General features: G+C 39.1%; 4 protein-coding genes across 4 annotated transcripts in view; 3 read left to right on the top strand and 1 right to left on the bottom strand.

Moving 5' to 3' along the window:
* The window catches only part of LOC107223452 (PDZ and LIM domain protein Zasp), a 32,691-nt gene extending 29,759 nt beyond the window's left edge, over positions 1 to 2,932 (top strand). The window contains exons 13-16 of the mRNA XM_046746668.1: positions 442 to 628; positions 744 to 864; positions 965 to 1,080; positions 1,267 to 2,932. Of these exons, the coding sequence (XP_046602624.1) occupies positions 442 to 628; positions 744 to 864; positions 965 to 1,080; positions 1,267 to 1,344 (502 nt within the window). The 3' untranslated portion in view covers positions 1,345 to 2,932. The remainder of the gene's footprint in view (positions 1 to 441; positions 629 to 743; positions 865 to 964; positions 1,081 to 1,266) is intronic.
* Positions 2,933 to 3,870: 938 nt separating this feature from the next.
* Positions 3,871 to 10,764, top strand: LOC107223451 (probable tubulin polyglutamylase TTLL2). Its single transcript, XM_015663130.2, has 10 exons — positions 3,871 to 3,925; positions 6,764 to 6,901; positions 7,954 to 8,079; positions 8,165 to 8,268; positions 8,526 to 8,658; positions 8,744 to 9,020; positions 9,109 to 9,311; positions 9,422 to 9,685; positions 10,051 to 10,358; positions 10,447 to 10,764. Exons 1-10 carry the CDS (start codon positions 3,881 to 3,883, stop codon positions 10,565 to 10,567), a joined length of 1,719 nt encoding a protein of 572 aa, XP_015518616.2. The 5' UTR covers positions 3,871 to 3,880; the 3' UTR covers positions 10,568 to 10,764.
* A 719-nt stretch (positions 10,765 to 11,483) lies between these two features.
* LOC107223440 lies at positions 11,484 to 20,233 on the top strand. The gene is made up of 17 exons (XM_046746667.1): positions 11,484 to 11,753; positions 11,839 to 12,034; positions 12,126 to 12,232; positions 12,853 to 13,017; positions 14,055 to 14,257; positions 14,416 to 14,639; positions 14,718 to 15,010; positions 15,084 to 15,563; positions 15,647 to 16,016; positions 16,093 to 16,356; positions 16,424 to 16,671; positions 16,758 to 17,110; positions 17,212 to 17,524; positions 17,604 to 18,151; positions 18,303 to 19,443; positions 19,573 to 19,812; positions 19,885 to 20,233. The coding sequence occupies exons 1-17, from the start codon at positions 11,484 to 11,486 to the stop codon at positions 20,074 to 20,076; spliced, it is 5,607 nt and encodes a 1,868-aa protein (XP_046602623.1). The 3' UTR covers positions 20,077 to 20,233.
* A 268-nt stretch (positions 20,234 to 20,501) lies between these two features.
* On the bottom strand, positions 20,502 to 26,665 carry LOC107223470 (zinc finger protein 853-like). Its single transcript, XM_015663151.2, has 3 exons — positions 26,294 to 26,665; positions 25,515 to 25,898; positions 20,502 to 25,399 (listed from the first exon to the last, which is right to left on the bottom strand). The coding sequence occupies exons 1-3, from the start codon at positions 26,432 to 26,434 to the stop codon at positions 23,615 to 23,617; spliced, it is 2,310 nt and encodes a 769-aa protein (XP_015518637.1). The 5' UTR covers positions 26,435 to 26,665; the 3' UTR covers positions 20,502 to 23,614.
* Positions 26,666 to 26,909: the final 244 nt, after the last annotated feature.

Raw genomic sequence — 26,909 nt, 5'->3', positions numbered from 1 at the left:
ATTTTCGCTTCCGTGGCTCACGGGTCACATTTTGCCCAAAGAACGCATGACTGAACAGTGCTTTATACGAATAAAACTTAACCTTTTTCCCCGCGTGCCTGGCATGTTCAATTGTCTTATGGGCCTTTTATTATCAATGGACTTCTATCTTTCCTTTTATAAGTCTCAGGGGAGAATATAACTTCTCCGCTTTTTATAGCCTTTTCACATCGATTACAAACCGCGGCGTGGGTTGGCGGAGAGAAATGTGGGCGGGATGGGGTGGGGGGCGAGAATCAAGTTCTAAATTTGTATCCTCTTGTAAATAAAATTTACGTGGCTAATAAAGCACGCTGTGGGGAATATACGCATAAGAGCACGGAGAAAGCATGAAGAATTTTATCTGCCGTTCATTCGCTTCTGCACGAACGGTATTATTTCACATGAAATTTTTTGACACAGGGGTCCGTTCATCACGGCACTCGGTAACATCTGGTGCCCCGACCATTTTGTATGCGTAAACGCGCAATGCCGTCGACCGCTCCAGGATATCGGGTTCGTGGAAGAGAAGGGACAATTATACTGCGAGTACTGTTTCGAACAGTTCATTGCCCCACCTTGCAGCAAGTGCAACAACAAAATCAAAGGGGTGAGTGTGCCTGTTCACTATTTTCAACTACGACGTATTGTGTAAAGTTTCAAACAATCCCAAATCAGTCAGTTTATTTCTTACTTTTGGATAAATGTTTGATGATTTATTTCAGGAATGCCTCAACGCCATTGGAAAACATTTCCACCCTGAGTGCTTCAACTGTTCATACTGCGGCAAGCTTTTCGGAAATAATCCGTTCTTCTTGGAAGACGGATTACCCTACTGTGAGGCTGGTCAGTATTCGATTGATATAATGTGGTAGCAAAGCGATACGCGTTTAGCATCTATCGCCCACTTGTATTCCGATGCTAATTTCAATGGAATTGGTTTTAGATTGGAACGAACTATTCACGACGAAATGTTTCTCATGCGGTTTTCCGGTGGAAGCCGGCGATAGATGGGTCGAAGCTTTGAGCAACAACTATCACAGCCAGTGCTTCAATTGCACGGTAAATAATTCATTTGTAAACATTAGTGTAAGATCGATCATTTCTTGAACGCTGTAATTCGATACAGGCCTGAATATCGGTCGAATGTATTTGCCAATGTGCAGTCAATGAAATTCGATACAACGATACGAACGATTCACGTGTCAGGTATAATGAAGTGAGATTCAATGTATTACCTTTTTTCAGATGTGTAAAAAGAATCTCGAAGGTCAAAGCTTCTACGCGAAAGGAGGTCGTCCGTTCTGCAAAAATCATGCGCGCTAATGCGGAGGGAATATCCGACCTCTGAAACCAAAAAATAACAATTACAATTATATTCTATAATTTTCCTAAGCAGAAACACGTTACGGAAGCCGTCATTAACCGCGTACGAATAATTAATTATGCCATACTGTGCGAGGATAATTATTATATTTATCTGTAAGAAACAGTGAAAAGAAGATTTATTTCACCCTCTCGAGTCATATTACAACATTTTACGAGTCGCTTGCGATAATAATTCTAATTACAAAACCGAAAAGTATTTCCGTGCGCGAATGTCATTTGTAAATTTAATTCACAAACTTGACGAAAGTGGGTGAAGTTTAAATACCACAAGCAATTCATAAGCATCAGCATGAAAGCAAATCAACTTAGCTGAAACATGCGAAGGTCGTCTTGCCAATTAGAAATATTATACAAAATTGCATATTTAATTGCGCATTTCGATTTCTTTACGTAAAATCCTGCAGTCACGAAGACATTGCGGATTATTCCGATGAAAAATTAAATAAATGAGCGGTAATCCAATTCGGGCATGACCTTAGGTTCCAGAATATCGAGTTATGATAAGAATTTCATCTTACCAAACGATGTAAGTAATTTATTAAAAATATTGTATATCGAACCGAACCTGTGGGATAGAAAACAGTTGATAAAAATCAATGAATTATTAAAGGAGTCGAAATACAATATCAATTTTTGGTCAAAAATTATAAGAAAAATAAATATATTATAGGTACGTATTGAAAGTCTAACATATTTTTATCAATACGGTATATATTATATAGTGAGTTTTCGCGTATTATATGTTATAGCTTTATTTGAAGAGAGAGAGAGAAAAAAAAATACAAAAAGTAAAAAATAAAAATTTGGTATTCAGTCAAAGCTCTCAACGGCGTTGCATTTCGTTGCTCTGCACGTTTGATACACAGAAACTAACGAACGCCGTCGAGATCGTGAGAGAATCAGTTTTACGATAAGGAGTACGATCATCTAATATAGTGGTAACAGTAATCATATGCACAAGTACATCGTTTATGTAAATGGATATGCGCATCCATTCAAAGCAAGACAGTTGCCATATTAATATTATGCCAGGTTACCGTTTTAGTGCCATTTTCAAGCTTGTGTCATAATAGTCATGAAAATAACTGGCACATCTTTTACCAATAACGAGGATAATAAATTAAGATTTAAACAGTACGCATAATATCTAAGAATTTAAGCTATATATTTAATTGGAAAATAAAATTATATAACAATCGGACGTCGCAATTTTTAATTGATATAATATTTTAATTATGTTTGATGAATATTTCTGCAGAAGTGTAATTCAATAACTTGATGTTGTTCTTAGGCAAGAACAAGCATTGTTAGTTGAAATCTAAAAGAGAGCAACGTTGTCAGTTGGTGAAAAAAATTGTTGGAAATTTACAATCGCTCGAGCGCTTTCAATTTAATTGACGATCGACACCAACAGCTGTATATTAAAAGTTTCAAAATCAATTACGTTAAGTATGAGTCCCCGAAAGGTCCTATGTATCCCCTTACGTGTTGCTTACAATAAAATAAATAGTCGTATTTAACTCAATTCTCACTTGTTCCTTGCTAATTATACACAGGTGTTATGCAGGTTGTACAGAAATTCCAAGGCCTCCGTGTACTTAACAATTTAAAAAAAATAAGAAAAATTTAATAAATGACAGCGAATCGAAGGATATCGATATCGATAAAAAACCCAAGTATAACGAATCTACGTAAATCACGATCGCTATCAATAGTTGCAGGCTATTTGATGACAGCATTAATTGCTGAACATGATGAACCGCATTCGATAAGGTATATAAATTATAACAATAAATTATATACATATATAGCTGTAGTGAATATTTCATACCCTGCCGTTCCGTGATTATATATACATGCCATAACTATTGCCGAAGACAATTATCGATTGCGCTTGTATCATTGTAACCTTGTTACACTTTTCAGGATTCCCTGGTTCTTTCCGATAACAAAAATTTATCATTTTATAGACAGTATAAATGAATTATCCGCACGCCGCTATTTCGCAACAGCCTCAATGCTGTGTATTTAATATGTACAAAAGTCTTGTGACCTTAGCCGCAGTTGAACAGCTTGTAATTATTTCTGCTAATTGTACGATGCGGATCCTGCACCGAACACGTATGCGCGAAAGGGCACGGAGCAATTTCTTCCGCCTTACAATGCCAATTACTCCCTCGCTTACGTATATCGACCGCATTCCATTCCTTGGAATCCTTTCCAAAACTAATTTACCCCCACCTGTTCACGACGCAGCTCTTGCTTCGGTACCTCGCCATACAGAATTTAACCCTTTTCTTCATCTCACCTCACCAGGCCCAAATTACGGACATGATCTATAACTCGCTGACCGTTTCCTTGGCCAATTGTGCGTTAAGCATGGTACGAAAATATTACACGAGTGAGGAGTATCAGCTTTGGCGAATCCATAAAAAGAGACAGTAATATTCTTAGCCAGCCGTCTATTTTCGGAATGCGGAAACGAAGATCTCGACGAAGAGAACAAGTAACGAACGAGGTATTCTAATTTTCTTTTCCTTCGTGCCTGCCCCTCAGGAGATCAAGCCCCCCTTTCGCATACGTGCAGTCCCAGAGAAACACGCGAATAAAATAAACGCTGCATGTGGCCTTAAAGCAGGATAATATAGGGTGTAGAGGGTAACGAAACGGCGTACGGAGAAGGAGGGCGGAAAAAAGGGAAGCGGAAGAGTTTTCACGTTGCGTGCTCACCGCTGAATCGAGGGTGAGTATCGTATTTTATCCCGCTGCGCCGACGATAGGTGTATACCCATATCCGCGTACGGGATGATCGACAATCGATACCGAAATGCAAATCGTATAATTAGCTCCGACGACGATTGATCCTCGTGGAACGTGGTCTAAGGGTGCGAAACGATTCCCATCATCCGACTTGTCAACCAAACAGACGTTCGACAGGCATTCCTCTGTTTCGCATATTCTGCAGCGGCGGGCTATTGTATCAGGGCACCGAAAGCCGCTGGAGAAGGATGGAGGCACTGTCGAGGAGATAAATCACGGAGAACTACCTATTAGGCAAAAACAAATACCTCCCTTGGCCCGTGTCACCCTACACGAAAAGCTCAGTCTCTGCTACCCGCAACCCGCGGCGAGGGGTGGAAGCGAGGAGACGGGGTATCGCTGCAGGGTTGTTCGTCGTCCTGACGAAACGAGTCACCCGATATAAGCGCGGATTCTACCCAACACAGATATCGCAACCGCGTCTCGTTTAGCATAAGTGCAAGGCTCAGGGGCGACGGTTCGCCGTTCTGGGCTCGGCATCAACCCAAACCCAAATCTGAACCTAAACCTAAACCTAAATCTAAACCGTCGAGCCCGTTCAGTCGACGTTTGACTCGCGGCGACGCGGGCGATCATCCGGAGCGCTCCCTCCCTGATAATCCTACGGCTCAGCGTCTTCGGCGACGCCGCGACGTCACGAGCGTCGGGACGAGCGTGGTGGCAGCTCGTGCGTCAGTCTAGGAAGCAGCTGACTCGGACGATGACGTGACAAGAGGGGATCGTGACCCGAAGCAGCAAACTGGCTCTCCGCAAAGGCATCTATTCACCCTCGGATGGGACGCGAAACTCGCCAAGTTTTAACCAATGAACACGTGACGATGTATACTAAGTGAGAAAGTTCGTACTTTTAGGGAATCTTACACCAAAGTTATTCTTCAAACCGATGTTGTGTTTCTTTTTTCACACGTTTCTGCCACCGCGAATATATTTTTGTGTAATATATACATTATACAGATATGCAAACGCGACACACGCACGCACGCTCTATCTTTTTTGCTGTACTGCTTGAGACTAGTTCCCTTTGGAACTCTTTTCCCTCTGCTGTGCGAGAAGTAAGTTAGCTGGTTTTGAGTCGAGGCTTTTAGACTTTCTTAGTACCAGGTAGCAGCTGTACGTAGTATGTAATATTGGATACACAATTTGTGCCCTTCTCCACTCGTGCTATCGTTGTACTTTACGTATGGTGTAGTTTTATGATTTACTATTAATTCTGACTTCTTTCCGTACGTGTTGCATAATCCTTAGAGGATTACAGCATCCTAAGACTTGTAATAAACTCATTTCTCTCTCTCTCCCCTTCATACGCATTTCAATTGAAGTGTCTACTCGTACGAAAATATTATAATATCGTGCGGCGTGATTTTCTACCGTACTGTAACGCGGAAAGTAAACAATCTCGAGTAAACACAAATGACTATAGTATGTGCCTTTCATCAAACACGGTACTACCTATAGTCGTACTCACATTTAGATCGCTGTACTAGGGTGAAAAACGAAAAGGAAAATCCTTTCATTCCCTTGAAATTAACATTCGCAAGTTAAAATAACAATGCATTTTTATGAAAAATCGTTTATTCATAACTTTAGATTTGTCTTGAATTCGATCGATTGTAATAAAGCAAATCGTACCTATTCATAGTTTAGAAACTCAATTGCTTCAAAATTGTACAAAATTTGCAAATTCGGAATTATTCCTATTTTTCATTACGTCAATATTATACTAATTTCAGCACCGTTCTAACACCTCATTTGGGTAAAAAAATTTGAAAATCGTTCTTTGAACATCCGGTTTTGAATCTGAATCTCATGCAAATTAAAATGATACAATGAATTGTGAGCATTTCTAATTGTAAGTGAAATCAAGAGCATGGATATAAAAATAAACGTGAACTTCCACCTTTTTGGCGAAAAGAGCCTCAAAAGCTCGCTTGGTATTTCAGGGATAATTAAGTAAAATTATTTTTGACATGATTGGTCTATTATCTTGAAAGTTTTCGGTAGCACGGGTATCCGCATAGACGGTGCCAACTTTTCCTGCACGCACCCACCCCACACTTGTTCGCCCAAAAGCACTCCTCGCGATTGTTTTATTAGCGTGAGAGTTTTCACCAACAATTCTGACACCCTTTCTTGACATCAACATCCGGGAATGCCTGATCAATTGTTGAGTTGACACGTCGACTGCAAACTCCAGCGTAAAAAAAAAAATCGCTCGCGTGACAACTCTTGCGTGGAGAACCAAAAGAATCACAATAAGAAGTATATTGATCTTATAATTCATGCAAGTTTTCCGATAAAATGATTTCTCAAGAATTGGTAATCAGTATCCTTTCCGAAGAGCTTGCAACTCTTCGTGGCAAGCCCGAGTTTTGACCTGAGTATTTTTTTTTAATATTTAATGGAGGGCGGAATTTGGTTAAAATATTCAGCACTGCAGCATTTCGTTGGTTATTTTTTAGAGCAGAGTAGACGAAAAAAATTTGTATGTATTTATTGATTTTTCATACATCTGACGCATCACATTATCCTGGTATAGGTTGTTGTATATCAATCTGTGATATTTTACTGGAAAGTGGCTGCCGCCCTATACTGTGGGATGGCACTAAACTACCTGGAAGGACCATTCGTGTTCAGGCTGAATGAAAACGGCGCGGGACCTCATCTATTAGTTCAAGTAACGTATACCTGGTGATTCTGAAATGCATAAGTTGAAGACACGTGATTTACGCCGACGACAACATAAACTCGATCATCAAGTACTTGGGAAAAAGATTGAGGGCTAATTTTCGTAAACTTCCTAAATTTCCGCCAGAGTTCAGTGAATAAAGAACAAACAAAAAAACAGAAAAAAGAAACACCCGAAACGGTACCAACTGCATAATTTGTTTCTTAAAAAGTTTCAGAGACTTAATTGATACACGTGGAACACCTCAATCAGACCACATGTCACGATGAACTTTTTATGCAGCGAATTTATTCACAATTACAGCGTAGCACAGTTACAGAGTTAGCCAACCTTGAACTAAATAATATAGTTTTCAAGGTACGAGAGGAAGGTATCGTGAATCGCACAGTCGCATATACGAATATCGATATGATCCTAGCTGCCATGATTTATATCCCTATTTTCTTTCTGAAATTAGTTATAAATGTACACACATGTATATCTCTGACAATAAGACACAGAGTAAACAGCCTGTATTTCTTACGATGCGTCACTTAAATTTCAACATAGTCGACGATTTTATGACGAACGATTTATCATCGGTATCGCGGTGATTTAATTCACTCGCGAAATTAACGGTTCAGAATTTAAAATAGCACAGCAGCTATAGTCACAATTTCTATTTTTATCGCGTCTAGCGTGTTGGTAATTGTAAAAGTTGTGAAGGCGTCACGACCAATGATGTTTCCAATGAAAGTTCGATGCTTTATCATCCGGCCTATCAGATATTTTCTTCACTTCTCGCGTCGGAATAAGCGTAACAAAGTCGAAACAAAGATCCGAATAAAAACAACAGGCTTTAATTAAACTGATTCGTAAAACCGCGAGAAGATATGGAGCAAAAGCACGACTTGTCCGTAAACCAAAATCAATGGCGAAACAGTTTACCAAATACCAGGACAGTTTCTGTCCTGATACTGTAATGCCGCGGGGATAGCGCATTGAATTGATTGCAATCACGCACGGCGAGCTTATACGCGAATATTAACAACTTCCGGTAGGTGTGCACCGAGCGTGGTTGGCGTGAGTACACAGGGGATAACATGACGCTCAAGGATCGCTGGAATCTTTGGTGGCGTTCCGGAGGATTCCCGTCAAACCATTACAAAACGTTGCTTCCTTGGCAGGTAATTAGCGAGCTCTACGAATAGCGTGTAATAAAACGTGTCCGTACGACGTTCGTTGTTACCTATGTAATTCATGTCCCTCTAGTTCACCAATCACATACCAAAGGGAAGCTCGATATGCCGGAAGGACAATTTGGTGAGACATCTGAAGTGTATGAAGAAGATTTACGGATCGATATATGACTTTAGGTAAACAGCGCTTTCGTGTTGGCGATTCGCGGTAGGCAAGAACGTTCCAATACTTTCTTGTACAATCGTATGAGGTATACTTCGTCCATATGGCATCCTCACATATTCACCAACTTCGAGCTGACAGATTGGTCAAAGCACGATTCTAAGCCTGCTGAAAGGTGGTGAAAATATGTGGAAACACAAAAGAGCGGACGAAATGTATTTAAAGCCATCAGATCGGCACGTGCTACAAACACATTATCGTGGAATTTCAGCCCCCTCGGATACAATCTTCCATTAGAATACACGAAGCTAGCGGCAGATTGTAGCAGATATGAAAAGGACGACAGGGTATGGATCTGCAAGCCAGTTGGTCAAAGTCAGGGCAGAGGAATATTTCTATTTCGAGTAAGTTATTCTTGATTGAAAACTATGCTCAGAATTCGAGTGCCGAGTAATGACCAGGCTGCCTCGTGTTTTCGGTAACGTGAAGAAGCTGAGCGATCTGACGTACGACAACATGGCTGTGGTTCAGAGGTACATTAAGAATCCACTCCTAATTGGGGGCTACAAGTTCGATCTTCGACTGTACGTCTGCGTGCCTTCCTACAAACCCCTGACAATTTACCTCTACAAGGAAGGATTGGTTCGTTTTGCAACAGAGAAATTTTCGCTGGACAATTTGGACAACCCTTTCCGACACCTCACGAACTGCTCTCTGAACAAACTTGGTCCAGGATACTCGGAGAAGAAGGAGAGGGTTGGAGCAGGTGAGAGTCACGCTAATTATACGCAGACCAGAAATTTGATTGAGGGGAAAAATGGAATTAGGAAATGAATTAACGGTGTCGATTTCAGGGTGCAAGTGGACCCTGAGACAACTGAGGCGATACCTGGAACAGTCTGGATATTCCGACTGGTTTTTATGGCAGCGAATCGCCTGTCTCGTCAGCCTTACGATACTTAGTCAAGCGGCTGGAATTCCACGGTCCTCGAACTGCTTCGAGTTTTTTGGTTTCGACGTTCTCATTGACGAGAATTTGAAACCTTGGCTCATAGAGGTCGGTGACGAATTTATAAATTGAAGGAAATTAACGCTCAGTGAATCGCGTTTCAACCTCGCTGCACTTGAACGACAAATAGTCACTGGGTCTATCATTCTCGAAACAAGGTCAACGTCAGTCCAGCCCTGGGGAATGACTGCGAGGTTGATTCTGAAGTGAAGAAGCCGCTGCTTCACGACATGTTCGACCTGCTGGGTCTCCCGGTCTGCAATACCGGATTATCTCTTTTTACGATTTGGGCAACGAGTGAAGAGGAGGCCGAGGATGAGCGATCCTCGCGCTGCTACCCGAGCAAGGAATCGAAAAGACGATGCAAAATGGGAAGGGAATCGATCGCTCTGATAAACGTTTGCCCCGAACCCCAAACTATGGCAAGTAATGTCTCCGATTCATCGATTGATCCAAATGAACATAATTTCGTTTCTTAAAAAAGCCCAAAATTCAGCTTTGTGCCATTCGTTTAGCCTTAACCGAGTCTCTTGTTCCGATATCATGAAAATTTTGTTCTCTGATAGTTACCCAGCTGAGTCAACATTTCAAATTGTTGAAATTACGTTTTTACAACTGTTTTTACTCGAGAAAAGGATCGAGATAGGTAGATCTTCAAAAAAAATTCACCATGCGAGATGATTGTCGCATAGGCTAGATTATTTTGCTATAGACCAGCATTGACGATGGTGATTGAACACCCTTTAAAACTTTCTTCGTATCATGAACGGAAACGCGTGACATGCAGTTTCGACAGGGGATTCCGGACGCGTGCGGTGACGTTTGGTCCCGGTACAATCCGTTGTCAGTCGATAGAGTAATGCGGCGTGGTTTCAAAGGAAACAATTCAACACCGCCGCCCTTCGTCTGGGACAATGGAAAGGACTGGCGCAACCCCGTGACCCGCGAAGGAGGATGGATCCGTACGTATCCACTGACGCATTCGAAGCCGACGGAAACAACGGAGTTCATACATCACTCGGGTAGCCCCTTGCTCAGCGAAACGCCGCGCATCGCCGAAAAGGAAATAAAAACTACGGTGATGTGCATTTACAAGTAGGTAAAGCGAACTTGGGGATATCATGCGAACCGCAATTAAGAGAGCGAAAGTTGGCTAATTATATTCGCGATTTATTGTATACAGGTACCTGAAAGCCGCCAAAGATGTTCACGGGAAACTCGGCCATTTGGGCGATGACCCTTCTAACGAATTTCTACAAGGCTCTCTGGGGCTGAATACGGAAGTATGGCTACCGGAGAAATGAACCAATGCCATAACGTTGTAAATGATAACGTACTATTCATTCAGTTCTGTCTCTCTTTTCTACACGTATGTTATATCACGCAGAGCATAAGTCCATCGAGTCTTTTCTTTTGCGTTCTAGGCGATAGCTTAGGACTCGTTATAATGTTAATTCGTCAGAATTGTAATAGTAGAGGAAAAATATCAGCAATAAAAATACCTGTGGTAAAATACTTTATTCTTTTGAATCTGTCATATTATGCACACAGAGAAGGGATCTGTGAGATTCGCCAAATATTGCGAAAGCAAGGAGTTTGCAATTCAAAGAAATTTTATAGGATTCAACAAAAAGTAGTCGAAACAATAATTTGCGTTTCTAAGTAAAACCGCATTTTCTAGAATTAGCAAAGTATTTCTTTCGTCGTATTAGATTGCTTTGTTAGGAAAATTCAATAATCTTTTCTATTTACGTATGTATACTTTCTAACCTTGGAAATCGGTCTTTTTATCATTGTATCAAATGGCAAATATCAGATTTACTTGTGAACCTCGTCCTAATCGTTGAAACTTATGAACATATCAATTATTTCAATTTATAATTCATCTTATTTGCATCGCGTAATGCCTACTTTGTTTTGGTATACATAATATTCATGTGATAATTTCCGACTAAATTCATACGATGAATGTGATATTTGGTGACGGTTTAAAATTCGTCATTTAAAGACACGGTATCATCCAGTGTTACGTTGCAAGATCACGGTGGGGCTGACAATCTTAAAATAGTTCTTCAATTCCTTTTAGTCGCTTTATCATCGAGTATTATGGTTATTTACGTATTTGATTGTGAAACTATCGGCATAACCCCTTTTTCATAGCTATAAAAAAAAAACGTGGAGTATCCATCGTAAATAACGTAACAGTATACTTATTGAAAAATGCATTTACTCGAGGATAAAGTACCCAAAGAAACCGAACTTTATGGGAATAATTTGAGGCTGAATCAGAACACAAGAGACTCCCTCACGCTTGAGATGAACGAGGATACTGACACAGAAGACGACTATCCTGTTAGAGTATCGATAGATTCAACTTTGGAATGTTTTGTTTTCCTGAGCTTCGCAAAAACCTGGGAGTTGTCTCTAGTCTTGGTTACTATTACGGTCTATATGATGACTACGTACGAAGTATTTTTTGAAGCGGAAGAGGTAGAGCTCATTTACGGTATATCATGATAATCTCTCTTTCCTATCGCGTTCGTATACATCCAAACCCGTTGCGATTTTATTCCAGGAAGCAGAACAGAGGATATCATTTATCATCAATTTGCTTCTAGACATATTGTACATCGTCGACATCTGTTCGTCGATATTACACTGGCGATTAGAAGATATTAGGACCACAAGAGAGCTGAAGGCGAGATCGATATTTTTAATATTTCTTGACATATTGGGAGTTGTTATAGGAATGCCAATCCGTTTTTTATTAGGTATCAGAGAGAAAATTACACCAACTATCGAAAGGCTTCGAAAGTATCCCTAGAAGCCCTTGAGAAATAAAACTTCTTTTCCTTTCGCCAGATCACTCGCCGGAGGATGAGCCGATTTACATCGACTTCGTCTCCGTCATGATACCAGTACTGCGAATGTACAGACCCATCAATTTTTTCTCACAATTGACCGACATGGTGGGAAACGTTGCTATCGCGATTACGTTCGCGACATACATTGTAATATTTCTAGTTACTCTGCACACCTACACTTGTTTCTGGTCAGTACCTAACATTAGCGTCGTCAAGCGGAAATTGGAAAAAAATAGCTAACAAAATTTTCACAGGTATCTTTTTTCACAATGCACCGTATGCGGCGAACGTTGGATCGTAACGATATCGAGTAGCAAGAAATTGACAACCAACGAACCGTGGGAATGGTACCTCGTCTCTCTGTACTTTGCAACTTGCGCTATGAGCAGCACTGGATTTGGTGGAATCACGGCACGCAATAGCATGGAGCAAATGTATACGTTGTTAATGATGGTCACGGGATTTGTTATACTTGTCGCAGCCTTTATCGGCAGTTTAACGAGCGGGATATTAGAGGCGGTTAAAAGGAATACGGAATTCCGAAACAAGCTGCACCTTATCGCAGAAATTTTGGTAATTTGTAATGATCGTTCGTCTTTTCGACATAGACCGTACACCGATAAGTGCCTAATGCATGCCGGAATCTGTAATATCGTAAGAAAAAAAAATACTCTTAAACGAAAAGTGTTTCGTTTTCCAAACGTCAGCAAATTATTTTATTTCAGGTGCAAGCTAAAGTATCGAAGGACATGCGGGACGGCGTAATCGAATTTCACAAGTCTTTCTGGAAGTACAAAAAAGCAATTAGTGCGTCTGAAATGTTTGCGGATTTACCGTTAACGCTGCAAAAGGAAATTTACTTGGATCGCTACTATTTGGCATTCATAAGAGTAATTTTTATCCGAAAGATCATTTTTACTCCTATTTTATTACTTTGTATAATTTTCTCAAGGATTAGCGAGACGTAAGAGACACGTACTGATTATCACACGTCGTGCTAAATTCAACACGAGCTAATTACATACTGACCATATAAGAGCGTCATTGATCGACTTCAGTCGAGCAATCATGTGTAACAGCACTGCACTGTTTATTTCACCAGTCTGTAATGCTACGCGGCCTGCCCTCGGCATACTTGCGAGATCTCTCAATGAGAACACGCACCGAATACTACAACTGCGGTGATATTATATACACGAAAGGAAGCCCCATTGATCGTATGATATATGTAGTTCGGGGAAATATCAGTGTGAGTATTTCGTACGATAATGCAATGATACAGTAGCGAGAAAAGAAAATCCACGTAACATAGACGTGACAAGAAACATAGTGAATTTTTGTAGAATGCACGTAAAAAAATTTCGACTTGAAGCGTAATTGTACATTTTGATATTATCTATGCAACCTTATCGTTAAAAAAATTAAAGCTGCAGAACTTATCGAGGTTTATTTATCCGGTACATAGATACTAGAGTAGTTCTTATTTTGGTCATGTCGGAATTTTTTCACGCCCATCCCCCAAAACTAATCAACATGTATAGAAAACAAAATTGGTCGCAACTCCAAATTTGTCCGATAACTTTAACACGCCCCTCCAAGTCTTCGAATTTTTATAGAAAAAAAATGTATGCATGTGAAATTTTTTTGAAAAAACTGATTATTACTGTATGAATGTCGTAAATCTAATATTATCAGATTATCAGCGAAGAACTACTTTAATTTTTTTCAAAAATCGATCATTTGATTTTTTCAAGCAATCAACAGTGTTATTTTTTGAAATTCCAATTTGCCAAATGCCAATTTTTTTTCTTACATACATTGATTACTTTTGGCGGGTGAGCGCGAAGAAATTCCGGCATGACGAAAATAAGAACCACCCTAACACATAGACGCTCTGACTAAAACTCTGTGAATACTTAACGAACAGATTTTATCATCGGATGACAACGAGAGTTCTATACTAAATTTAACAGCTGGTACGATACTCGGCGATGCAGCCTTGCTACTAAATATTGAATGCAAAAGTCAAGTTGTCACCGCGACGTCCTGCGAACTTCAAGTTGTCCACAAAGCTGCCTTATTTGCGCACAATAATGTATTTCACGATATTTACGTGGAAATGAATCGAAGGTTTATATACGCAAATGCACGTGCTACTAATTAGTTTCAAAGAATCTTAGCTCTGAGGTTATTGAGTTTAACATTACACACGAGTGAAGGTGAAATAAGTAGATAGACGCAAACTTTGTGTTGTCAAAAATTATGCATCATCAATTATCTCTTTACAGAGTGTCAGATCGCTTGGATTACGCGAAAAAACGAATCGTAACATTCAGAGCGCAAGAAAATACGGTAGAAAATGCTTTGCAGGATATCAGTCTCGGCTATTCCTCGCCAAGAAAGCCGTTGAAAATCTTCAAAAATCGACTTCGCAAGCAGCAAAAAACTGACCATAACATATGTCAGATAAATACGTATCCATTAAACCCAGAGTTCAATCCGCAGGTTACTGGTGCGTAGATTACAATAGAAATATGTAATAACTGAGAGATGCGAAACTTATGGAAGAACTCGAATTGTACTGTTACAGTTGACATGTACGTAATGGCGACCGAAGCAGCCGTCGCCCGATACGACATTTGCCTAAAAACCGGATGGCCTTGGATTTTAACACCGAACACGTTGTTTCTAACACTCTGGCAAAGCGTGATTGTGTTCGCTGTTCTGGTGGCGGCGATTCTCTATCCATACTTCGCATGCTTCAAACGTTACATGACTGATGATCTGCTAACTATCAGAGTCATTATAGATATTTTATACATTTTGGATATTTACGTGCAAATTTCAACAGCTATAGACTTGACTCGTGACGTACTTGTAGAGGTGTGTATTTAGGCATTGTTTAGTAAATATTCGTCGGAACGACTTGAAAATATAAATCTAATTGCAAAATAAGGTGAAGAAAATAACGGCGATGAAAATAAAGCAGTTACGATTTCTACTCGACATATTAGCCGTTTTTCCGGCTAAAGAGGTAGCGTTTTACATGAGCTTCTACAGCAACGGACGTGTTGGGACTATTTTTCTATTGAACCGTGTATTGAAAGTGCACGTTGTATTTCGAGCCATCAGTGACTTGGAGAAAAGTTTGAATGTCAATATAAAGATTATCAGAATGGCAAAATATCTGTTGTGCTTGGTGTTTGGGTCGTATTGGATCGGGGCGATTATTTATACGCAATCATGTTTCTACGAAAAATGCGTAACGGGCAGCTGGTACGACCAGATCCTAACTCAAAATTCCGAGGCCAACATGATAGACAGCCCTGTTTATCTACTGAGCTTTTACTATGCTTTGCAAGTACTTTCGCAAACTGGTTATGGAGACATTAACGCCAGTACTTTGGAAGAGATGATCACCATGTTCTTTTTCTTGGTACGTTGAATGTCGTAAATTCAGGCTTTAAAATTCTACTCCAAGATTCTCCTCCGATATCGTTTAACATTGAAAATATTCAGGTAATCGGAGCTCTTTTATTCAATGCTTTGGTATCCGATTGTTCGGCAACGCTGATGCTCTCTACTCTCGACAAAGTTGCGTACAAGGAGATCGTCTTTGTGATGAAAAAGTTTATGGAGGAAAATGACATACCGGAAGTTATTCAAAGACGAGTATACAGCTATTTGGACCTCCAATGGCAAACTGATCAAGGATACAAGATATTGAATGATATACCTTTATTCGCGGATTTGTCGCCGAATATGAATAAACGATTGCTCATCGCCATGCACGGTGAGATGCTGAGATCAGTCCCAATCTTACAAGAACTGAACGACGAGACGATAACCGATCTTGCAAATTGTGTTGAGATCTACGTTCTACCGCCAGGTGAAAACTTCTCCTACCTTTCAGCTTGCGTTATTTATTGTCTGGTAAAATAAAAATTAATTGCTACGAAATGCAGGAGAGATAGTGTCGTACGCCGGCGAGATGTATCGAGAATTTTACATCATACAAGAAGGTTACTGCGAAGCTATATCGGTGCTGACTAATCGAGACAAAAAAACATTGGGTCCTAAAGAATTTTTCGGGGTTATGGAAATGTTATTGGGAAAACCGTCGATGCAAGATATCAGAAGTGTGACGCACCTAAAGCTGATTAGAATATCACATATGAGTTTGCAAAAAATCTTTTCAAGTGACAAAAAAAGCTACGAACGGTTTTCTGGTGAGTACATAAAATCCAGAATCACTCGTTTACCCAACGCTGGTCATAATTCTGCTTTATTCCGCAGCATTAATCGAGGTGGTCAGAAACTCCAACTTGGTACGAAAGCTGAATTTCAGCCGATCGGCTCTTGAGTCTCAAGATTTCACGGACCACCTTGACATAAGCTGGATTAAATTCACAAAGCGACGAAAGCACGACGTGAATATCGATTACACGCGGCCCTTCAAAGACTTAGGAGTCTTGCAATTTATACAGTACATGCTAATGTCAAGGACCATCACACCGAACGGTCCTTTCATTCAATTTTGGGAGGTTGGACGATTGGTCTGTGACGTAATTTTTCCACACATCTCACCACGAACTTATTTACCCTCGTCCGTGAATTAATAACGTTACAGAAATGCCGTATGACGTCTGCTTTACTGAGCGGATTTATTTTCCCATCTTTAACGTACAGCTCTCTGCAATTCAGAGGGATTGTCTGGATAGCACTCGCCCTGGACTTACTAGCCTTTCTCGATATATACATTCGTTTGCACGTGTGTTACTACAACGACGAAGGTTTATTAATTAGCCATCCTCTGTCAACGGCCAAGCACTACCTGACCCACAGCTTCGCTATAGATTTGTTGGGGGCTCTACCACTCTACATGGTACCACATCAGCCAACAATACATCCCGATGGAGCGAAGCAGATCAGTTTTTCCACGAACGAAATAACACTTCTCAACAAGATCGTACAACTGTATAGGTAAGTTAAGGTGAAAAATGATCATTCAGTGATGCTCTAGGAATATCGAAAATATAGTCTAAATAAAACGCACGAGTCACGTAATTTCTGTTGTCCAACAGACTGCCGTCACCGTTGCTGCTGTACGAGTCAAATTTGGCTCGATCATCGCTGACCTTGAATTTTTTTAAATTCTTACCGGTAGCTTTCATTTTCATCAACGTCTTAGCCGCTTTGTCAATCGCATTTACTTGTACATATTGGGAACGACCGGATGGTACCATTTACGTGGAATACAGCAAGGAATCTTGGATCGGTCACAGTGAAAATTCTTTCTATTTCTCAATGCAGAACTCAATTAATCTCTACCTAACAGCGGTATATTGGATGGTATCCACATCCTACTGTATCGGATTTGGCGACATAACTGCGCATGTAAGACAATTTTTATGAAATATCCTGTCAGCAGTAAATTAACGGATGAATTATTTTAAACTGAGTTCACTCGGTTTAGGATGACAAAGAAATGTTGTACACGGCGTTGGTCATAATCGTCGGTTATTTGATGTTCACGTATATAATCGTCGTCGTATCAAGTGGCAAGGCGAATGTAAACCGAAACTTGATGCTATACCAAGAGCGCATGCGACACTTGGTGACATTTATGAAGATGGAACGCATACCAAACGTGATTCAAGACAGGGCAATAAAGCACTTCGAGAATATGTGGTGGCGAACACATGGCATAGAGACTCATGCGATTTTTAACAAATTTCATCACGCGCTGAGACAAGATGTGATGCTTCAATTGTACGAAGAAACTATTTCCGTCGTACCCGCTTTCGCTGGCGTTGAAAAAAGCTTCACACGACAACTTGCAACCAGTTTGGAAATGCTCAATTTTTTAAAGGGTAGCGAAATCGTTAAGAAAAATGACATTGTATCCCACATGTTCATAGTTCATCGCGGAGAAGTTGACGTCATTGGTCCCGATGGCACCTTATTTTGTAAATTACGAAGAGGCAGCATATTCGGAAATATTGACAACAGTCCAGCAACCAGGTGAGGTACAAGCGCATTCCACTAAACTTGTCATGAGCGTGAATTCTGCATAAATTTTCACAACCATCTACATCATGAGTTTCATTTATGAAAGGATTAAGAATGACGATCGTAAACGTGTATTGCAAGGTTCTTGTTTATCCTAATTTAGGTACATGATGACCATCGTAGCTGCAAAACACGTGGACACTCTGATAATATCAACGACTAACTTCTACGATTTGGCCAGAGGTTATCCCTCAGTAAAGAAGCAGTTTAACATTTGCGTCTTGCAAAATATGGGCTATGTTCCGAGGTTTTCGGACGAGGAAGATACGAAAGAAAAGAAAAAAGACTCTTACAAAAAAGCTTGGTTTCCAGTCACGTATCAGAGGATCTCATTGTTGAAAGTGCCGATCGCATATCTGACCAGCCTGCTGACTTCTTATCAATTTTCTTTCACTCAAACTTTTGTTCCTCTGCTTTTTTTCGCCGGACTTGCCCTAGATGTACTGACTTTGGCCATGCTGTTTCTAGCCTACAATACTGAATATCACGACGACAGTGGCGACATTGTTGACAATATTACTTTAATACGCGCTCGGGCACTGCAAGAGATGCAATTCTATTTGGATGCATTAAGCATAGTCCCTGTCGAAGTACTCTGCCTTTCCGCGACCAATTCTCGAATATTCTGGTATAAATTCCTTTGCATGAGACGATTGTTGCGCGCTAGACATTTGTATCTGTTTTTCACAAAGAAGTATGAAAAACTGAACGTGAACATGTTGGCAACGAAGCTTGCCAGTATGATAAGCAGTTTCACATTACTGTTGCACATACTGGCATGCGTTTGGTACTTGATCGGTTGTCCAACGCAGTGTTCTCCAGAATCCTGGATCGTCAAGTCAAACTGTCAATATCCCTACATCTGTTCAATCTATTTCATTGTTGCCGTGGTAACAACCACAGGATTTGGTGACATACGGCCGGGAACTGTTAAAGAAATAATCTTCTGCTCGATTATGTCTGTGGCTATGGTACCCGTCGTCGCTATGTTTATGGGAGACGTTTCGAACGTTGTACAAAATTACTCTTACACGCTGACTAAGTATGACACCGCAATGTCGATAATGAAAGATTACTTAAAGGACGGTCAAATATCGTATCCTCTTGTCGAGAAAGCTTTAGGATATGCTAAAAATTTGTGGCTCCTCGAGAGAGGGTGCAGTCAGCCAGCACTACTGGCCGAAGCACCAGCATCAATAAGAGAGGAGATAATGGTTGCTGCATATGGAAAACATCTTTTTGAGGTGGGTAAAAGTTTAAAGAACGCGTTATCGAATAATCGTGACAAGTATGCTTCAATTATCGCAAACCGCAGAAATCAACCTTGGAGTATAAAATATCCGTCACGATGTAACATCAATGCGTGATTCCAGAACAACATCTTAAGAGGATGCCACGAAGACCTACTACGACAACTTTGTGGAAAGATGAGAAGACGGGTTTTCTTTCCAACACATTTTATAGTACAAGAAGGAGACTGCAACTCAACCATGTACTTCATCCAACGCGGAACCGTAGAAGTCTTAGCGAATTTAGGACCGAGGATGTATACGGTCTGCGCAACTCTCCAGGCAAAGGAGTACTTTGGTTTACATCAAGGATTCATTCCGGATGTAAGAATTATGACAGCGAGATATTCATATTACACTTTCGAGTGATGAAATTGCACTTTTGATTAAATATAGATAAGCCACACTCACACGTATCGTGCCGCCACGATTGTCGAGGTTCTCACGCTACGATACGAGGATTGGAAGGACATGCTTATCTACTTTCCAGCAGCATACCGACAGATCTATACAAAATTGAAAACGATAATACATTACGATTATATATCGGAGAAAATTGAACATGTCTCACAGCATGTTGGCGTTTAAATTTTCCACGGCTAACCAAAATATGAAAACTGTGGCTCCGTGAAAGTTTAAAATCATCTACTCGTACAACAGATCACTTATTCGCATTACAAATACTTAACAAAAATGTATCAACATTGGGTCAAAATCTGTGGATTTTCGAATACATGTTTCGTTTATTAAGTTTACAATTATTAAAATAGGATTCTTGAGTGGTTACTCGGAATATTATTTTATAAACCACCGGCTTTGGAGTGTAAAAAAAAATGTATTTTCTATTTTACACAACGAAGATACCTAATTATTTAGAATTTATTCTTTATCATTTACAATTATCGTTTACTTTTAAGTTATTGTTATTCCCTTATCATTTATGTAAATCTACTATATGCCAAGAGATGTACAGATTTATATAAAGAAAAATAATTATTTTTGACTCATATTCACGTAGCACGTAGAGACAAACGAATGCATGTACTTTTACCAATAAAAAATGCAAAACTACTCAATTTATTAAACACGCGATTAATCTGTGTATCCCTTATTACATACCATAACTTCATTACGGAAATATCACGCGCTTATCGCAATCAGTGTTAAAAACTACAGTTGCTCAATTATTATGTTTTACTTGATTTTCATTTACTGAACGGTTAACACGGATATGCTTGTTTTCTCGTCAGACAAGATTAGTCTTTGGAATGTTCGTGCATATACAGTTCATATTTGCCCATATAATCGTGATCGGTTACGCAATTGCGAGGCAATGCACACAAGCTTAAGATAAGCTTTTAGCAAAGTAAGTATGCTGCAGTCGAAGTATGATACACGTTTACTGTATCCGATACTAATCGAACTCTTGATAATGGAATATTGAACACGAACATACAATTCCGGTGCAAAATATCGTTTGTTTACCCCTATACGAATGAGTGAAAAGAGTAAGATTATACGGAATGATTCAAGGTTTGACCTGGTGAAACGAATGTGCTTTGATAATGTATAATTTCAGATCAGACTAACGTTCGTCAAGATTTAGCCACCGCACTTAATTGAATTCAACGCAACACATCACAGCCCCTCAGTCACAAGTTTGTACAATATTTTTTCTTCACGATTACACTCCCGTAACTCTCGCGCAAAATCAATGCAAACTTTACACAAGTTTTGAATACAGTTGACAATTCAAACTGGGGATAAAAATCTATCAGTTCCTAACAAATGTGTTCGAGCAGCAAATATGTCAAGATCGAAACGCCGAAGTCTTAAGCATCAGAGTAATTTCATTATAAAAATTTTTGGCTCAGTTTCATCTCGTGACTGCTAAAATAAGCCTACATTGCGGTAAATTAGCAATAAAAACACGTCTTATTTAATTTCGACAAATGAAAACTAATTGTTTGTATTATAATATATGTATATATTTTTTGAATAATAGACTTATATCGTTTGGTCATTGGCGAGCTAATTATATGTATATGTATACTGAGCCACGGAAAAAACAATAATAATGATAATCATTACACTAACATTTATAACTAAGCTTACGCATAATTTTATACATAATATTTAATATAATATCTTTGGTCTTAAAATATGTACGCGTTAATGTTTATACCTAGAAATAGGTAATAGTGTGAATAATAATAGATCTACACCTGCCAATCGTAAGATTATTCTTTCACGGTTGTTTCGTATTTTTCATTTCTTAAGTTTAATTTACTTATTTACTAAGTATACGCACTTTGTCTCAGGTATTATGAACTCTCGAAGTACAAGTTGTCCGAAAATTTATACCAAGTATAATATCCAGGTCCAAAAATGAACATATCTTTTTTGTCAAGTCAGCATCCGCAGAAAAAAGGAAAAAAATAAATGATTTCATTTGACATCGCAAACCTGCAGAGTATGTATGTACCTAACATGAAAATTTCTCAAAGTGTAGCAAAAAAATACCATATGCTTTCTGAACGTAAGATCTGATCATCTTTTCTCACGGCACTTTCAGCATAACATGAAAATTTTTGGAAGCCAAATTTATGTAAAAACTCTATTAATGTTAAATAGTAATAATAAACAACATGTTTATTTTCGTTTTTTATCCGTATCATTTTAATTCCCTGTAGATACTTTCTAACATTCAAATTTAATCTACAACAGATAATACTTTTCTGATAAAATATATATACATATCTTTCTATATTATATTTTTAATATGTTACATATTTTTATATGTAGGGCGGTCTCCGCCAACTCGGCGACTTTTTCTTTATCCTCTTGCATCTGTTTCGTAATTCGTTATATAGTAGTATTACTTAAAGGTACTCTCTGTGAATTTTTTCAGATTTTTTAATTTTACCGTTTAATGTAAAATGAAATGAGTAAATTCAAAAATCTGAAAATATTCAGAGAGAATACCTTTAAGTAGTACTACTATATAACCAATTATGGAACAGATCTGAGAGGATAAAAAAAAAGTGGCTGAGTTGGCAGAGACTGCGTCATTTAAAATCGATCTACTCTATACCAGTTGATGAAAAAGTGTAAAGAATAAGTCTTTCGTGTGTTTAGTTGCCTGGAATATGAAATCTCAAAATGAAATATAAAGGGTGGTTCAGCGAAGCAATTAATGTGACAATATCATTTCTTAATGAGTAGGAATTTCTTCTCTGCATGCACGATGTAAGGAGACTGTAGTGTGTAGATGTTATGTTTAACCTTTTTGAATCCTTTGCTTCCGATGAGAAGCCCGTAAGACGGCAATGCCGTCTAATAAGTGAGATGCGGGTGTGCAAATCATTAATCTACGAGAGAATTTTTGTTGAAAAATGTAAATTTGAAAAACTGGTGAATTTGAAAAATTAACGACGGAGCCAGGAATCGAACATTTCTTAATCTTCGAAATCACACTGAAATTGGTTATATTAAAATAAAATTCTGCATTAGTAATCGACAAGGTAATCATTGGTAGTAATGAGAAACCATTCAAGATTACCGGAATCCTTTGTAATCTTGAGAAATCGTATGGAATCTTAGAAATCATGTAAAATTTATCTGACATGTAATCTCTTGTAATCATTCTATAAAATGTGAGTAATTACGAAATACGTAATCATGGTGTCAATTTTTGCTCCGATGAAACACCTCTTGTTAAAATGTAGCTCAAAGTATCATTCATGATTTCTTGTACGATGCGAAATGTTTAGAAAAAATATGTAATGAAGCAAGTGTTGAGCTATAATTTGCCATCCGTGAAAATATACGCGCTTAAAATCATTAGAAATTGTTATATGAGTTCTATGCTACTATCACTAGCAAAAATAGTATGAAGCTATACCTTACACACAACCATCACAAATTGATAGCTGGTGGAAATTCCTATAAAAGATATGCGTAAAAACATCAGACATGCAAATAAATATATAAATACAGATTTGCTTTAAAATGTGTTGGTAGTGAAAGACAAGACGCGCCTGGATGTTTCTTTTACCTAAACGACTACAATTTTATGATTGTTTCCATTTGGCAAAAGTACATAATAGACACGTTTCCCCTTATCTCATTGGAAATGCTGCAAGTTGCCATGATACTGGTTTCCATTAAACGGACCATTTTGTTCATTTCCCTCTATCACACTCTGTATTTCCACAACCGACGCGTTCGCAGTCTGACCATTTGCGTTGCTGAGACTGGGCGAGCTAGAGACATTGTTTGTGGTCGCGCTAGACTGCTGCTGTTGAACGCTAGCGTTTGACGAACTATTTGCATTAACGTTATTTTTAGATCTATGCCTGAGTTTGTGGGTGGTTAAATACTGCTTAACTGAAAATGCTTTATGGCACTGATCACACTTATAAGGCAATGGATCTTGGCAGCCTATTCCATCGATTGTAGGTGCATGGTTTGACAAGTGGAGTAGGTAATAATGTTTAACAACAAAAGACTTCCCACATGCGTCACAAATATATGGTCCAGAAACTCCGTGAGTTTTTCTGTGCTTGTGCAAATTATCTTTACGCGAGAAGCTCTTACCGCACATCTCACATTCGTGCATTTTTTGACCAGTGTGGGAGACGGAATGCCTGACCAAATGTTCTTTGCGACTAAAAGCTTTTCCGCACGCTGTACAGGCGAACGGCCGTTCACCGGTATGTAATTTTCTGTGTTGGAACAAATGTTCTTTCCGTTTGAACGGTTTTGCACAAACGTCACAACTGAAAGGACTACCATTCGCTGGGGTATTTTCTTCTTTCAAATCCGCAACATCATTCAACAAATTCGGACTACTACAATTGTGGTTATTTAATTGGTTTAAAGTAGTAAATGTTTTACCACAATCTGAACAGCTTGGTATTCGTGAAGCCTGCGATATAGACTGAGGATTCACAGCTATGAGTGATGTGGGTTCCGGAACTGTTCGTATTCTTAGGAACTCTGATATTTGACCAATGGAATTTCTGGATATGGCATCATCCGGTGTTACCTTAATAAAGTCTTTAAAGTCTTTCGAATCGTCACGCGCGGCCTGCGTGCCTATACTCGCCTCCTTGAATCCTAAACTTAATAAAATTTCTGGAGTCGCAGCTACAGTAGCATAGGTTTGAACATTTTGATTTGGAGTGTCGTTATCTTGTGATTCAGGTTGTACCTTTTGAATAACTTGTTGATTCTGCTCAGTGGATGGCTCACTTTTTAAAATAATATTATTATTTTGATGCTGAGTTTGTGCAATTTGTGTCTGTTGTTGCTGTTCTTGTTGTTGAACAATCTGAACTTGCTGCTTTTCAATTTGTTGTAAATGTCTTTGTTGCTTTTCAAACTCTCTTTGTTGCCTCTGGAGCTGTTGTATCTGCTGAGTTAACTGTGATTGACTCTGCTGCTGTGCAATCTGAGTTTGATTTTGTTGCTGAGAAATTTGGGTCTGATTTGGTTGTGTTATTTGAGATTGATTTTGCTGACATATCTGTCTCTGAGGTTGCTGATTTATTTGAGCTTGCGACTGATGATTTATCTGATTTTGATTTTGCATTTGATTTTGTGCCTGTTGAATCTGATTCTGCGATTGATGGACTTGATTTGATTGCTGACTTATCTGCTGTCCTTGATTTGCTTGGTTTGATTGTTGTTGTTGTTGCTGTTGTTGCTGCTGCTGTTGTTGTTGTTGTTGTTGTTGTTGTTGTTGCTGCTGTTGTTGTTGCTGTTGTTGCTGCTGCTGCTGCTGCTGTTGCTGTTGCTGTTGCTGCTGCTGCTGTTGAGACACTTGCTGAGAAGTTTGTTGTTGATAACTATAGTGGGTCTCAGCCGTTGCTTCAACTACCGCAGCTGCGACACCGCCAGGTTGCATCTGTGATAAATACAGATGGTCCACTTATTATAGTTTTATAAAGGCAGTCATTTAATTGATTGAAGACTTATATTAAGTGATTGATAAGTTCATCTAACTTTTTAGTAAAACAAACCTGCATGGCACATTTATATTGTTGAACACGAGCTTGTACCCCACTGATTATATGGATATTGGATGCATTGACGTTGCTAACAACGACAGGCTGCTGATGTTGAACCTGCTGTTCCGTTACTGCAATCTGGGCATTAAGTGGAGATGCAGTTTTTTCAGGTTTTACCTGTTCGTTATCTGGAACTGGAGATGATCGTTTCTTTTCTTCAGTTTTCACATAAACTTTTCCTTCCTTCAGAAAGTCCTCGGAAAATCGAAGAGATGTAAAGTAGGATTCTAACATTCCTTCCGCACTGACCACAGTTTCTCGGAACTCAAAGAAATTCTCCAACTTTTTCACGCATTCGTGACATACTATTTTAGGCAGAGAATCTTCCTCCAGTACCTAAAAATTTTCAAGCAAATAATATTCATTACCACAGAAATATGTTAAACCCAAATTTATATTCACAAACTTAAACAAATATTACATACTCAAGTGCTAATTACCAGTAATTATGACAAATCTGTCCAAATCTTGCGTCAAACTAGATTGATACTACGAGTTTCATTATTGTTAATAAAACTTTTAGTTCTTGAGCTGGGAAACGATTTGATCGAACTTGATAGCGTGAGGACCAATGTTGTTTATAAAGTAATATATACTTCCGCAGTTTATGAATGAGAAACATGTGCCCACAGTAGCTAATTGATTAAGCAAGTGACAACGTATGTATAAGGAATTGTAAGGAAGACGTTTTATGCGGGTGAAGCAGAAGAGAGTGAAAAAAATTAACTTACCTGTATAGGCAGACATATTTGAATTTTATTCTGTAACTGTCTCCTCCGTCCTTCGTCACGAAAAATGTTCATTTTATTTCCCTCGCTACTTGTGCAAAGCCTGCATAACTCGTAATAATTCACTCTCCGATACCCGGACATTTTAATAAGATGTCACACGTCCTTGACAATTTTTCAACAGACACTCGAGGCTCTCCCCGGCAATTGGCCCCCCTCAACGCACTTACTATTACACCACGATCATAATTAATGACCAAATTTTACTCGTGAAACACAACATTTGTTGTCATTCGGGTTTGTGCACCGCGAAATGCATCGGCGGCCATTTGCAATCTGATGAAACGCAACGACCGCAGGAGTGTCGATAGTCGAAGCAATTCGATGTGTGTCGTGAGATCGAATTATGGATAATTAATCCAGAGCGCAAAAGGCGAGCTGGTTCTCAAAACGAGGTATCGCATTTGCAACTGAGATCGCGCGTAAAAGACGCAACGGAATTCGAACGGTTTTCGAATGAAAATTATTGACCATTTAAAGATAGAAAAAAACTAGTAATAAACTAGTTCGATCATAGGCTATATAGTCCGTGGTGTTGACGTTACGCAGCAAAGCATTA

The sequence above is a fragment of the Neodiprion lecontei genome, chromosome 1 (assembly GCF_021901455.1).
Source record: "Neodiprion lecontei isolate iyNeoLeco1 chromosome 1, iyNeoLeco1.1, whole genome shotgun sequence".
In the NCBI taxonomy this organism is placed as follows: Eukaryota; Metazoa; Arthropoda; class Insecta; order Hymenoptera; family Diprionidae; genus Neodiprion; species Neodiprion lecontei.
The sequence above is the reverse complement of the archived record's forward strand: the minus strand, read 5'-3'. Positions and strand labels throughout refer to the sequence as shown.

What these genes read in the sequence shown, in the direction of transcription:
- LOC107223451 (XM_015663130.2), top strand. Translation starts at nt 3,881, where the DNA reads ATGCGGAAACGAAGATCTCGACGAAGAGAACAAGTAACGAACGAG. An exon ending in GAGAACAAGTAACGAACGAG is followed by an intron (nt 3,926 to 6,763) that starts GTATTCTAATTT and finishes ATCCTGGTATAG; the next exon opens with GTTGTTGTATATCAATCTGT. An exon ending in GAAGGAGAGGGTTGGAGCAG is followed by an intron (nt 9,021 to 9,108) that starts GTGAGAGTCACG and finishes TGTCGATTTCAG; the next exon opens with GGTGCAAGTGGACCCTGAGA.
- LOC107223440 (XM_046746667.1), top strand. Translation starts at nt 11,484, where the DNA reads ATGCATTTACTCGAGGATAAAGTACCCAAAGAAACCGAACTTTATGGG. An exon ending in TCACCATGTTCTTTTTCTTG is followed by an intron (nt 15,564 to 15,646) that starts GTACGTTGAATG and finishes GAAAATATTCAG; the next exon opens with GTAATCGGAGCTCTTTTATT. An exon ending in AAGCTACGAACGGTTTTCTG is followed by an intron (nt 16,357 to 16,423) that starts GTGAGTACATAA and finishes TTTATTCCGCAG; the next exon opens with CATTAATCGAGGTGGTCAGA.
- LOC107223470 (XM_015663151.2), bottom strand. Translation starts at nt 26,434, where the DNA reads ATGTCCGGGTATCGGAGAGTGAATTATTACGAGTTATGCAGGCTTTGC. An exon ending in AAATATGTCTGCCTATACAG is followed by an intron (nt 25,899 to 26,293) that starts GTAAGTTAATTT and finishes GAAAATTTTTAG; the next exon opens with GTACTGGAGGAAGATTCTCT. An exon ending in AATATAAATGTGCCATGCAG is followed by an intron (nt 25,400 to 25,514) that starts GTTTGTTTTACT and finishes TATTTATCACAG; the next exon opens with ATGCAACCTGGCGGTGTCGC.